This window comes from Pholis gunnellus (assembly GCF_910591455.1).
Source record: "Pholis gunnellus genome assembly, chromosome: 20".
Taxonomy (NCBI): domain Eukaryota; kingdom Metazoa; phylum Chordata; class Actinopteri; order Perciformes; family Pholidae; genus Pholis; species Pholis gunnellus.
The window spans coordinates 19,907,688-19,921,942 of NC_136547.1; the positions used below are offsets into that span (position 1 = coordinate 19,907,688).

Genomic DNA, 14,255 nt, shown 5'->3' on the forward strand with positions numbered 1-14,255 from the left:
ATTGAATTGTTAGAAAAGTACGTGACATGCTGGTACACCGAAGAGCAAAGTCCTTGTTAATAAAAAGAAAATTAATTGAGTTTAATTGTGTCAAATGCACTTCTGTTAAAATGTGTTTATTTAGTTATTAAATTAATAAGTGCCATATTATAAACAACATGGCCTTTATATTGTTTCACAGAATACATCATACTGCTCACTCCTTTACGTTCATAGTGTTTAATTCTTTATTTGTGTCAGCAAGGCCACAATAAAAAGGATTTAATCCAATAAAAGGTCACACACAGAGGATCTACTTTCATCAATCAGCTGTTAAACCAAAGCCGTGCCTTAAAAACATCAAGTCACAGCCAAAGAAAAGTCTTTATTTCAGACGTGCAGGCGGCTCGTTTTCGTACCTCTGGTTGTGTTCTCTCTAGCAGAACTCTCTTCTGCTTCAGCTAGAGGTCAAATATAAGATTATTTATTCACACGGTGAACTCATTTGCAGACAATAAATAAGTCAAATTCAGACGGATATGACGAGAGATTAATATCGCAAACTAACTCACACACAAATCTACCTTTTGGGAGTTTAATCTCTTGATCTGAGTCCGCTAACGTCTCGTCTTCTAGGACGAAAAACACATAAAACTGTTTGATACTGAAGCCAAAGAAACCGTCACATCATCACAACCAGGCAAAGAAGCTACAACTACGGGCTGCAAGATTCTGGAAATATTCAAGGGAATTAACAGGAATGTAATGGAAGGTTATTTGATGTATCATAAGCAGAAACAATTGGAAACCCTTCTAAAAAAAAATCTTTAATCTAAAATTAAATGAATTGATTCATTTAACATTGTTTTGAACAACAACAACAAAAAATAACATATGACCCCCCCCTTGAAAATAAAAGCCTCCAGCTCCTCTCCATTGATTTCCTCCTTTTGTGTATTTACCCCCAAATAGGTTCACTTTTAAAAAGACACCATTTATATTTTGAAAAATGAATTGAAATCTAAAAAAAATAAGGTTTCCAAAACTGCATTAATTTAGATTAATTAAGATCCCCCCCCCCCTTCAAAAAATAAGTTTACTATTAAAAAGCTACAATTTTTATATTGTAATTGTGAATTTATTTTTCTCCAAATTTCCCAAAATTCCCAAACATCCCGTGGCAAATTTCTGGAAATGTATCAAGTTTTAGCAAACGTCACCACAAACACACACCAAAGCAAAAAAAGGTGATCGACTCTAAAAACAGAAGTGATGTCAGCCGGTAGATTAGTGTGTAATACCTCATATCACAATGGTGAGGTAGATATTGTAATATAGTAAAGTACATTCAATTGAGAAATTATTAATAAATAAAATAAGTTAATGTGTTTTAATAATCCAGTGTTCGAAATCGCAATCAGTAAAATACTGCTTATTTAATTAACAATTAAGTATGATATTACCAGCAGACAGGTAAATTAAAATAAATATTAAATTTTCTACAGTACATTTAGGGCGGGGCTACACGGTGATTGACAGGTCTCTACCAGAGACGTATACGGCGTCTCTACGTCACTCCTCAGTCCAGATATGGTCACTTCCTGTTCACTGGTTGCAAAAAAAACAAGATGGCGACGGCCAAAACGCCGAACTCGAGGCTTCAAAACGTCCACAAACCAAAGAGTGAATTCACCATGATTACGTCCACTTCTTATATTCAGTCTGTGGTTGCAGCTTCGTCTCATACCGAGACGTTATTGCTACATTTGGGCATTTTCTGCCTTCATAAAACCCAGTTTGGAACGCACTACATACTTATGTCGTATTTTAATAGTGTGTTAGTTTGCGATTTTGAACACAGACAATACCTCACAAATGTGAGGCAAAAATACTGTAAATCCAATATTACCATAAAACGACAACCAGAGACATTAAAAGGATGAAATGCATCGGTAGACGACATCGGTAGAGAGACCTGAAGGAAACATTTACTTCACTTCCTCCACTTCAAACACAGAAGAGGAAGTCATTAAACCAAAAGGAGGAAGTGTGTGATGTGTCTGCAGGCGCCAGGTTTTGTTGAGCAACTGAACTGGTCAACGTTTGACAGACCGCTAAGCTACAAAACAAAAGTCCTGCTTCTCTATGAAAACAGAACCATCATGACTGGAAGTAGAGAGAACTAGAACATGTCTTTAGTGAGAATAACACAGTTACGATGACATCATTAAAAAGAAGAACAAGTTTAATTTATTTGATTATATATTTTATAGAAATTGGAGAACAATAGAATCTAAATATTCAACATGTTGCAGGTGTTACCAATGTGGGAAACAAAATGGAGTCTCTACATGTTATAAATATTAAACTATTAATCTGATCTGTGGTCACATGACTGTTGGTCTCAGATGAATCAATCATGACGTCATAGTTTCACAATTTAATGTTTTTACACACTCTGGTTAAAGTGAAGGCTTTATTAGGAGACATTTATAATGAGAACATGAAGAGTGAAATGTTTTAAGCTTAGGTTTGGTTGATGCTTTCTGACGGAAGTGTTGGTCACACATGATGTGTTCAAGGACCGTCGGAAAGATGTAAGATCTGGCAATAAAGACATTTTTTACGGCTTCTGGTTGTGATAAACGGTGCGGTTTTGGCAATTGTTTAAAAACAAACATGCTTTTCCATCCTGCCAGCGTGTTTTGGGGTTCAGAGGGTTTTAAACTACTTCAAGGTTGAACAACAACACGACAAATATAAATAAAGTGGAACAACTCAGTGGACAAAAGCAAGCAGGTTGTGTTATTTTTGGTTCACACCTCATTGAAACCCGTTCAGATTTAGTACAGCTGAGAATCAAAGGTTTCTACCTTTACTTTGACCTTTCTTCTTCTTCACCTCTTTCTTGTCCTCTACAAGGTTTACAAACAGACGGATCTGTTAGCCGTTAGCTTAGCATCAGAGCAGGAAAATGCACACACACACACACTTTTATGACGGTACCTTTCCTCAGATTGTCTCTCCTGAGAGCTTTTAACTTCTTCTCATCTGAGCAGAACAGAAGAGGAAACACGGCTAAACACAAGGAACGCGAGAGATGTTGCTTTTATATCGTCACAACCAGCTGATGTTATTAACTGTAGAAGCACATAAACACTGAGACGCAAACGTGGTCAATGTATCACATTTATAAGATCTACAAATCTGTGATTATCAGTGGTTTACAGGCAGAAAGGCGTCGTTAATAAGAAGTGAGTCGTATTAATATCAACAGAACACAGCGGAATACACAAAACAGTCTGATTGATTGAGTACAAGACGGATAAATCAAATGTACAGAGATCGTCTGTTCTTCATCTTATGATGTTATTTAGAGCCTTTCTGCTCCCTGACCCCTTTTTAAATAATGGAATATGGATTATTTTCTTACAGATTATAGTTTATATTTTGTGCAAATAATGAAATTAAGCTCGTAGAGAAGCTTACAAATGGAAAAAATATTGACAAATATTGTTTCTGATCCTGTTTGAAGTGATGTTTGTCAATTTAAGAAATCATTTTGCACGTCAAGAAAGTCTCAGTTTGTCGTAGATTATTTTAGTTTTGTGTGAAACATCTCTCATCAACACCAACACGGCCGTTAGCTTGTCTTGCTAGCAAGCTAGCTAGCTAGCTAACTTAGCATTGCTCCAAATGTAACGTTATCTTTTACCTGATGCGTTTTTTATCATGGACTCATTTATCAGAGAGACGTCAGTTTACGACACTTATGAGTGATTATTCTTTCTAATTACGTATTTTCAGTCCGATACTTCAACACTTTTTACGACAAAATGCGACTTTCACGAGCAAAGTTATCTTTTAAATGTACAAACATCAAGTGTGTGATTCACGGCACAATTCAAACGGGATCAAAGTTATTTGTTTCTCGTTGTTGATCATCTTTCTAAGATAAGGTCCCATGATTCCACCAGAAGGGGGCGGGACTTAACCTCTCTATCGGGAGATAAATTAAAAAATTTAAATGTCAGATTTAAGAGAATCTCTGTTTTTAAAACAGTCTCTGCATCTCTAAGTGACGATAATATAAATATGACAAAGAAATGAATTCAAACATGAAAGAGTGAAGATGACTAAAGTCTCTGAAAGTTGATTTTTACAGAAATAAATTAATGTAAAATCTACACTATGGTGACGGTGCTGAGCATTAAATTAACTGTTTTTATTATCTTAATCTTGGGCAACATATAATCCAGCACAGGCTGGTATTAAATGATCTGCTTTACATCAAATAAACTGCATTCTTTAATCAGAACTACTGTTTTCAGAGCGTTTAGTTTCCTCCTTCATCTAAAGGATGCTCAGCCCGGTCTGCTCAGTCTGGCCCTGCAGTGGGAACCAGACCGTCCTCCGTCCTCCTGCAGCCGGACCGGACCACCTCACAGTCTGGTCCTCATCGGTCGTAGTGGGACCACGGAGCCGAGCTACCGGCTCTGCTTCCAGTCCTCCTACTGGTTCTGGAGGTCCAGCGGGACCCCTTTGACCTCCTCGTCATCAGAGGAGGTCTTCTCCTCCTTCCCTTCCTCCCCCTCCTCCCCCTCTACGGGTGAGGACACTACGTCATAAAGGAAGGTGAAGAAGCCATAGATCCAATCAGAGCCCTCCTCTGCTAAAATATTAAGAACCTCCTCAAGCGACTCGGCGTTCGCACTACCGCCGCCATCTTTGGTCAAGCCTGACGAGAGAGAGAGAAGGGGAGAGAGAAGGGAGGGAGGAGGGAACGCAGAAAGGATGGGAGCAGAGGTGGAGATGGAAAGGGGGGAGGGAGAAGAAGCAAGGGTGAAGCACAAAGTGGGGGAGGACGTGAGGAGGTATAGCAAGAGGAAGAGGAAGGAGGGAGGAGAGTGTGAGAGAAGGGAGGAGAGAGAGGAGGAAGGAAGGAAGAGAGTGTGAGAGGAGAAGGAAGGAGGGAGGAGAGTGAGAGAGAAGGGAGGAGGCAGGAGAGTAAGAGAGAGAGAAGGAAGGAAGGAGGGAGGGAGGAGAGAGTGAGAGAGAGGAGGAAGGAAGGAAGGGGAGAGGAGAGTGTTAGAGAGAAGGAAGGAAGGAAGGAAGGAAGGAAGGAAGGAAGGAAGGAAGGAAGAGGTACAAAGGAATGGAGCGACCGAAACAAAACCAGGACAACAAAATAAAAGATGGCGAAGCGGGAAAGAGAAAGAAAGTGAGTTAAAGAAGAACATGAACCAAAGACAACAACAACTTCCTGTCTCCGTCTCGTCAGGCTTTCTCTAGACTACAGAGGCGGCCATCTTGGCTCCAGTTCTGGGTTCACTACAGCTGCTTGAACCCAAAATAAACTGATTTAATTACAATAAACAGATTAAAATGATGCTGAAATAACTTCATAATGATGCAGATTTGTAAAAAATCTGAATTCATGTTTTGTTAGTTCTCTCCTCAAGATGACAAGTTTTAAAATGCTTGTTTTCTGAATAGAGTTTGCATCGATCAATGCTATGCTAAGCTAACATTGTAGCAGCTCCATCAACACTCAAAATAACATCATGTAGTCGTAAAGATGTCAGCGTGGTTATCGTTTGTACCATCTGGGGTATATATATATATATATATATATATAGTTTCTGTGTACTAATATGAGGTATCGTAGATATTGTATAATGTATTTTTTCTGCTTTTAACACCATCAGATGATTCCAACGCTTCTGTGAACGTCTCTTCAAACGCTCTTCTTTCAGGAAACAAAACAAACAGGCGATCACTGCTTTAGTAGGTTTCACACCACAGAAGAAGAAGTCGGGTTACAGTTTTAAAACCGAGGCACACGGAGAAAAACAGGCAGAAGAAGAAAGAGGAATAAAAAAAGCGGACTTGCCGAGCAGAACTTTAGCATCTTCAACGTCAAAGTCTCCGTCTCCATCGGTGTCGTAGGCCGTCAGTTTACCTGAGGGAGGAAGAGGAGGAAGACGAGGAAGTTAATTATTGAACTAATTTGCATAAATGACACACCTTACTTTAGGGTTTTGTTTTGATGCATTTGTTTTCTCTAATAAGTTACAATTTCTTGTATTTTAACTTCAGTTCAAAAATCAATAATATAGAGCACAAGTGTTTTATTATGTATATTAATATGACGTTCTTAGGCACCCATAAATATACTTTAAATATAACGTAAGTGTTCATGGGACAATTCAACCTGTTCTGCAGAGGCCAAAGCTTTCTACTGTATTGTAACTGTTGCAGCCTTTAGGCAGCGACACAAAGCTATTAATAAGAACAGAGGACGCAGCGTATTAATAGCAGCGCACAACAGTGTGTCAAAGAGCATGAAGTGTGAGGAAGAGGAAGGATGTGGTGGAGGACGATGATGATGATGTCTACACAAATACCTCATTTCAGAATCTGAGTCCACATGCAGACGATAAACCTAAAGCAGGCGTCATTTAAAGGGCCAGTACACTATTTTTAGGGGTTTTATATCATTCTGTAGCTTCCCAGTGTCGTTCCTCTTGTATTCAAATACCAACTTTCATATTTTGGTTGAATTACGTGTTTTTTTGTGTTCAAAATGCTGTTTTCCCCACATGACCCGATGAAGGTTTCTACACGATGACGTCGCTACGTATCATATTAATAATAATAACTTTATTTATATAGCACCTTTCAAAACAGAGTTTACAAAGTGCTTTGACAGACAAAAGCAGCAAAAGCAAGACAATAATAACAACAGAGAGATCAGTGAGACCGTCGATACGACGGAAATAAACTAAGGAATAAATAAAATAATTTAGTAAAACCTCCTGGCCCTCTCTAATGCGGTTGCACGCGGTTCTTCTTCACAGTCAGTGTATTAACGACTGTAGGAGCCAATCAGCCGTCAATAAGTAGGAACCAAGACCAGGAACCGGAGCTGTGATCTTCCACCAGACTCCTTTCACTAAAACGGTGATTCTCCCTCTCAGAACACAGGAGGCACTGGTTCTACTGCTGCCTCCATCTGCTACTGTGTTTGTGTAAGAAACCACCGTTTAGTTTCTCTCTTGGTCTTTAGTCACACGCGTCTCTTTCTCTTTGATGCAGTTCACTCTGAGAAGCTCTAGTTTGTGATATAAAGTAGAAAAAGAGCTGCAGATTGTTTCTGTTTGCAGCAAACACAAAGAAAAGAAAACTCTAAATATAACATTAGTGTGAAACAGATGCTAGTATATGTATATATATATATATATATATATATATATATACACACACAGACCTTAAAAGTAAACCTTAAAGTTCCTACAAGGGCCTTTTATTGAGTGTGTATTCTGGCGCCCCCTGTGGACAGACATGGTAGTGTTTCTGAGCACCAGACTCCCTTTAGAAAACCTCTCGTCTTACTGCAGCGGGGTTTATCTTGAACTCTTTTCACCTCATTACATTCTGTTTGAAGCGTCACATTCTTGGGAGCAGTTTGGTGTGAAAAATGTCAGTTTAGAATCTTGAGACCGTACCTTGTAAAACTTCAGAAAAGTTCATACGAAACTCCTTAGCTCTGGCTGCATGCAGAGAAAAGAAACAAGAGAAGAAGAAGAAGACAGTAAAGATCACTGCAGGGTGAACCTACACCTCTGAGAGCAGAAGAAGAAGAAGAAGAGTTAGTGCAAAGAAGTACAGAGTCACAGAGGAGACACACGACTCTATGAAGCCTTCAAATATATACACACACACACACACACACACACACACACACACACACACACACACACACACACACACACACACATCAAAGATTAGATTCAGTCTGCAGCTGCTTCACAGTAAAAGTCATCAAGAGAAGACACACTGTTTGGAGGCTTTTACTTTGAAGGATCATTCACAAACAGCCAAAAAAGTTATTTTTTACACAGTTTTATATTGTCTAATACAAAACCAGCACAATGATTATTATTATCATTATTACTATGCTTCAAAAAAAAAAAATCACACATTTCTATGAAACAATTTCTTGTAAGAGTAAGGAAATAAAATCCTAAATGAGGCTCTTTGATCACCTTTGTTTTTATACGTTGTGTTGTATTTTTTCCAGCTCATGAAGCCCAGAAACACTTTATACACAGAGAGCAGAGAGATAACTGACAATCTGAGAGAAACATGTCAGCTGACACGTACAGCTGTGTGTGTGTGTGTGTGTGTGTGTGTGTGTGTGTGTGTGTGTGTGTGTGTGTGTGTGTGTGTGTGTGTGTGTGTGTGTGTGTCTGAGAGGAAGAGCTTGTGAAACTCCTGCATGACTGTCATAACCACATAAAGACAGACAGTTCCTGTATGAAAACCAACATTTAGAAAACTTAAAGTGCAACGTCTGAGAGTGTGTCTGTGTGTGTGTGCGTGTTATGAAACAGAAACTAGGTCAGCAAATGTCACAACACAACATAATTTGGTTTTGCTGTCAAACGTCCTGAAAACATGAAACTCACTCGTGCTCGTTTATCAGATTTCACGTCATTATTTCTCTCTGGTAGAGACCTGTCAATCACTGTGTAGCCCCGCCCCTAAAGCATCTCCTGCTTTATGGTCTGTGTGACTCTAAATGGACCATCATTTACTAAATGAACATCATGCTGTATTGAAGAAGACTTGAAACTAGAGATTGAGACCATAAACTCATGTTTACAATGTTTACTGAGGTAATAAATCAAGAGAGAAGTAGAGTCATTTTCTCATAGACTTCTATACAACCAGAGGAGTCGCCCCCTGGTGGACACTAGAGAGAATGCAGCCTTAACACATGAAGCTTTGACTTCTGTAGCTCATCATTATCAAATCTACTAGATCTTCATCTTGTTATCGTGACAAGTTTTCTAATAAGTATGAAGATATTTTTGTGTAATAATGACTAAACATATCTTATAGTCGTCTTTTATCTTTATGTGAATTTAAGGCTGTTATTTGGTATTAGAGTTCGAGGCATATCTCCAGTTTCATTTACATACAACTGATCACGAAGTGCATTGGTTGATATTCACACTCTTTTACATTTAGTCAGATTAAACTGTGGAGCATCGACAGCTTCAATCATATAAAGTTAGGTTAAATCACCAACATTTAATTAGGTGAACATACATCCTCCCTGTCTGGACGTCTTCCTTCATTAACGTCGTCATTGTAAACTCGTCTTACTCACCGATGACGCTGTCGTAGTCCACGATGTCGAAGTAGACCACGGCCACGGAGCTCCAGACTCCCAGCAGAGCCAGGACCACGAACCAGGTAAACATGGAGTACTTGGCTCCTCCTCCTTCTCCATCTCTGGCTCCTCCTCCTCCTCCTCCTCCTCCTCTCTCCGGCCTCTTTCCATTCTTGCTTTCCACCGGCGTCTTCCCCTCTGAGGACATAAGGATGTTTTGGTATTTTAAAGTGTGTACGTTTCTACGTTTACACCTCAGACCCGGTTAGTGTTCGGCAACGTCCACATTAAGCTCAAAGCTTTAATGATTTAAAAAAAAAAAGAAAACTTTATTGACACAAATCTACGTCCAAAGATAACATAGCAGGAAGCCAGAGAGGGCAGGCCGACCCAGGAATAGAGCGAGGGAGTCAACACGATCCACAAAAAGAGAGGCAACGACAACAGCTGACGACTAAAGAAGACCTCGATAGAAGATAGAAACCACAGACAGTGTTTTATCGGACTCCTCTCTGGAAAATATCTGGTTCTTTGATAAAGAAAAGCTAAAAAAGATACATACATAAGTCAATATATCTAATTAGAGCTTCAAATACTGTTACTTTTGTTCTTTAGAGATGTGCTCATTAAGTTTCTTGGAAATAAACTTAATTCTGCATAAAAAATAAAATAAAAAAAACAACTAAAAATAATCCTAGTCCACTAACATTCATACGATGTTAGCGGACAAAAATCGTACGAGTGCTAGTGGACAAAAATCGTACGAATGCTAGTGGACAAAAATCGTACGAATGCTAGTGGACAAAAATCGTACGAATGCTAGTGGACAAAAGTCGTACGAATGCTAGTGGACAAAAATCGTACGAATGCTAGTGGACAAAAATCGTACGAATGTTAGTGGACAAAAATAGTACGAATGCTAGTGGACAAAAATCGTACGAATGTTAGTGGACAAAAATTGTATGAATGTTAGTGGACAAAAATCGTACGAATGTTAGTGGACAATAATCGTACGAATGTTAGTGGACAAAAATCGTACGAATGTTAGTGGACAAAAACTAACTTCGTACGATTTTTGTCCACTAACATTCGTACGATTTTTGTAGACTAAACGATTTGTTGATTTAAATTGACTTTCTCTGCAAAGAATACTTGAAAAAGCACCTTTTTAAATCTTTTGTAAACTTTATTTTAGCGTGAAAAAAAAAGCATAAAAACAACTAATCGAACAAAGCTATCTCAGTGGACTGAGACCAAAACCACCGATTAGTTGACTAAGAAGAGGAAGACCTCGTTACGTTGGCAGCTAACAGCGGTCGGGAGCTAAAAAAAAGCCGGAATGATTTGAGCTTAAATTAATTCAGTTTTCTAATTCTTGATTAATTTTGGATTAATTCACCAAAGATAACCCTGTGGTTCGTATTACAGCTCTGACTGGTTTCTTCTTCCAAACCTAATCAGGATTTTCCCTGAATCCAATTTAACTCAAGACTTTCTGTGGCTGCTTCACTACGTTATCAAGTAAAAGCCCGACGCATGTCTCTGCGCTGGAAGGCTTTTATTTTGAAAATAAGCAAGAGATTGTATTGAGTTTGTATTAAATTCATGATACACAACAATTCAAACATTCAAAATGTTGAGCTATGAAACAAACTAAATACCAACAGATATCCACGAATGTGTCATTGAGCTCTGATCCACAATCCAAACCATGCCAAGCCAAGCCAAGCTAAACTAAGCTAAACCAAGCCAAACCAAACCAAGCTAAACTAAGCTAAACCAAGCTAAACTAAGCTAAACCAAGCCAAGCTAAACTAAGCTAAACCAAACCAAGCCAAGCTAAACTAAGCTAAACCAAACCAAACCATGCCAAACCATTCCTACCTGTCTCCTGGACGACGGGCTGCACTTCCTCCTTGGTCTGTGAGGCCTCCTCCTCCTCCTCCTCCTCTTTAACGCCTCCTAACCAAACCCAACGAGGCCAGATAAGAACCAAACCAAACCAGGTCAAACCTTGTTCCTGCACCGGGCCTACCTGTCTCCTCGACCACAGGCTCCACCTCCTCCTGTATCAGCGGCTCAGCCTCCTCCCCATACACCTCCTCTTCAGTGTACACCTCCTCCTCTTCCTCCTCCTCCTCCTCCTCCTCTTCAGCATGGATCTCCTCTACAGGAGCTGGGGAGGCTGCGGGGGGGTAGGAGGCGCCATATTGTTGGCGGTAGCGCTGCATGGACCGACTCGGGTCTCAGCTGGACCCACAAAAACGGGACCAGGACCAGACGGGAACCAATGCAGACCAGTGCAGACCAACGCACACTAGACCACCATAAAGAAAGTGACCAACGATGATGAAGAACCGGATAAAAACAGACCGAGAAACTATTCAAAAGCTCTTTAAGAAAACGGGACAAAAACAAAAAAGTTAAATCACAAGATCCAAAAAGAAGAAATATTCCAAAAGATATTAAAAATAAAAGCAGTGAAGAAGACGACGACCCAAAGTGACTGAGAGCTCAGCAGGAGAGAGACTGAGCTCCTCCTCTTCCTCACTACAGTCTACTGGCCTCCAGAACCTGATCCTCACTATTATTAGAGCTGACAAACCCAGAGACAGTGTGTGTGTGAGTGAGAATGTACATACGTGTGTGTGTGTGAGTTGCCAGAATAGCACATCAAATAACCTTGACACTTGTTTGTTCTCACACACACACACACACACACACACACACACACACACACACACACACACACACACACACACACACACACACACACACACACACACACACACACACACACACACACACACACACACACGTTGATATTTAACACTGTTTAAATATTACTAGGTCACAGTAATTGTACACCAGCACCAACACAATACCTCACATTTAATATAAAATACTTAAAGTACACGATACTTTACTTTAGACCTGAACTCTGAAACTGAACAATTAATAGAGAATTAATGAGATTCATCAATAATCACAACAAGGCTGAATGAAAACATGAACCAGAACCCTGGACCAGGACCCTGGACTAGAACCCTGAACCAGAACCCTGGAGGATCAGGACTAGAACTCGTACCGCATGTTTGTGCTTTGGTGAAAGGTTGTAAAGTCAAAGAGAAGTGAGGCAACAAGGAGAGGAGACAAGGAGAGGAGAGGAAACAAGGAGAGGAGACAAGGAGAAGAGACGAGGAGAGGGGAGAAAACAGAGAGAGAAGAGGGAACAAGGACATGAGATAGGAGGAAAGGAGGAGATGAGCCAAGTAGAGGAGACAACGAGAGGAGATGAGGAGAGGAGACAAGGAGAGAAAACAAGGAAAGGAAACAAACAGATGAGTATTAGTTTTGCATGGCTATAAACATGACACCAGAACATCAACCAGTAAGTGAGCTAACAGCTCTCTGCTGAATAAATACAAGTGAATAGCTTGTTAGCTTTATTGTTAGCAGACCATCATCTCTGGTAGCTAGGTTAGCTTAGCATCAGTAACAGGGCCACTGCCATGCTGCTGCTGGACAACAAGCTAGCAGTCACACAGAGCATGCTTTTACTTTACAAAGATTAAGTCATAAATGTTCTTTTATTATTGACTGCGAGCTAAAAGTGGCTAAACTAGCTCGGGTTTCCTGCAGCGCGAGGACGTCAAACAACCAGACTCTATGCAAATGACTGTCACTTGAATATACTTTTGTTTATTAGGACGCAAACAACCTCAGAAAAACGCGATTTAACACATGCGCATGAACGGTTTAAACCCACTACTCAATTCGGCATCGGTTTATTACACAACCGGTCTTTAATTTATTTAAATAGGGTGTTTCACTGCTGCTTGTGGCCGCTTCTAGACGCGCACTTTCGCCTGAAGAAGGCTGGAAACCACAGCCGGGTCCAGCTGAGGGAGATGCTCACAGTCTGGGTCCGTGAGCCGAATCAAAGGACACATCTCAATGCTCCCTGGAACGCGTTGAGTTCCGTTCTGCCGCGTAGAAAACTACTTAAAACTGCAGGAAACTCACCTTTCTTGTGGTGACTTTTGGGAGTCTTCTTCTGGGCCATCGCTCCGTGAATCACGTCCTCGCTTGGATACCAGCAAAAAAAAAAAAGCCAAAGTCCATAGTTACCGTGACTGACTTGTATGTTCGACCAATCAGAGCCAGAGGGGCGGGACAAAAAGGGGCGGGCTCTTGGTTTTTTTTAACCAATCAGGCTGCGGTACAGCTGTACAGTCTAAAAAAACGTGGCAGCAAGAGGAGAGAGGAGTTTTAAACATCTGTTTTATGATGATTATAATGTTAATTAACTTTATTGGTAGAGTTAGTCCATTAAAGCAAAGGTTTCTAAATATAATATTAATAATATAGGAAGAAAAATACATTAAATCGAAGTGGTCAAAAACACATTGTGACTAAAACTCATCCAAGGTCTATTTTTATCATTCTTCATTATGCCTCATCTCATCATCACCGTCCTATATTTATGATTAATCATCATAATCATCAGGTTTCATTAGATAAATGGACTGATATACAAAGTGAGCAGCTCCCCCTGCAGTATATAAACACTACGTGCTGTATTAGTATGTTGTATTTAAGTTTAAATGTATTGTTTTCCACTTGTAGATGTATAAGTAACCACATGCATGTCTGTATTTGTAACAGTGTTTACATGCATTTTAATATAGAGTACATTTAGAAACTAAATCTATTTTCCATATATTGAAAGAAGGAGGAAGGAGACATATGGAGAGTTAATATGAGACCTGCAGGCAGATTTATGCACAAATACATAGAGATACATCTTTAAAAAGTCTTAAAATAAAGCTGATCACAGTACGTATGTGACGGGTCTGAATAAACAGTTCATAGCGTCATGATGGAGTTTATTATTGTGGTGAAGGGAAATATTTCAGGGCTTCCCTTTGAACACCAGACACTTTTATTCTGAGATCTTATCTTTCCTCTTGTGTTTCCTGTTTAAAATCATGATTTTATTTAAAAAGCAGGCCTTCATTTAACTGCAGTGCAATTTGCAAGAATGTATTAGTTGATAAAAAATACATATTTGACACAAGAGATGTAAACTTTA

General features: G+C 39.6%; 1 protein-coding gene across 8 annotated transcripts in view; it reads right to left on the bottom strand.

Moving 5' to 3' along the window:
• The window catches only part of unm_hu7910 (un-named hu7910), a 28,319-nt gene extending 15,085 nt beyond the window's left edge, over nt 1-13,234 (bottom strand). For 2 of the 8 annotated variants that reach the window (XM_079181372.1, XM_079181371.1), the window contains exons 1-9: nt 11,196-11,711; nt 11,045-11,122; nt 9,158-9,358; nt 7,488-7,532; nt 5,873-5,941; nt 2,986-3,030; nt 2,853-2,894; nt 564-611; nt 399-440 (exon numbers count right to left, since the gene is read on the bottom strand). In XM_079181372.1, coding sequence (XP_079037498.1) covers nt 399-440; nt 564-611; nt 2,853-2,894; nt 2,986-3,030; nt 5,873-5,941; nt 7,488-7,532; nt 9,158-9,358; nt 11,045-11,122; nt 11,196-11,391 — 766 coding nt within the window. In that variant the 5' untranslated portion in view covers nt 11,392-11,711. Of the gene's footprint in view, nt 1-398; nt 441-563; nt 612-2,852; nt 2,895-2,985; nt 3,031-5,872; nt 5,942-7,487; nt 7,533-9,157; nt 9,359-11,044; nt 11,123-11,195; nt 11,712-13,186 lie in introns of those variants that run through there. The other 6 variants (XM_079181369.1, XM_079181370.1, XM_079181368.1 and 3 more) reach the window with 6 other exon arrangements.
• Between the last annotated feature and the right edge of the window lie 1,021 nt (nt 13,235-14,255).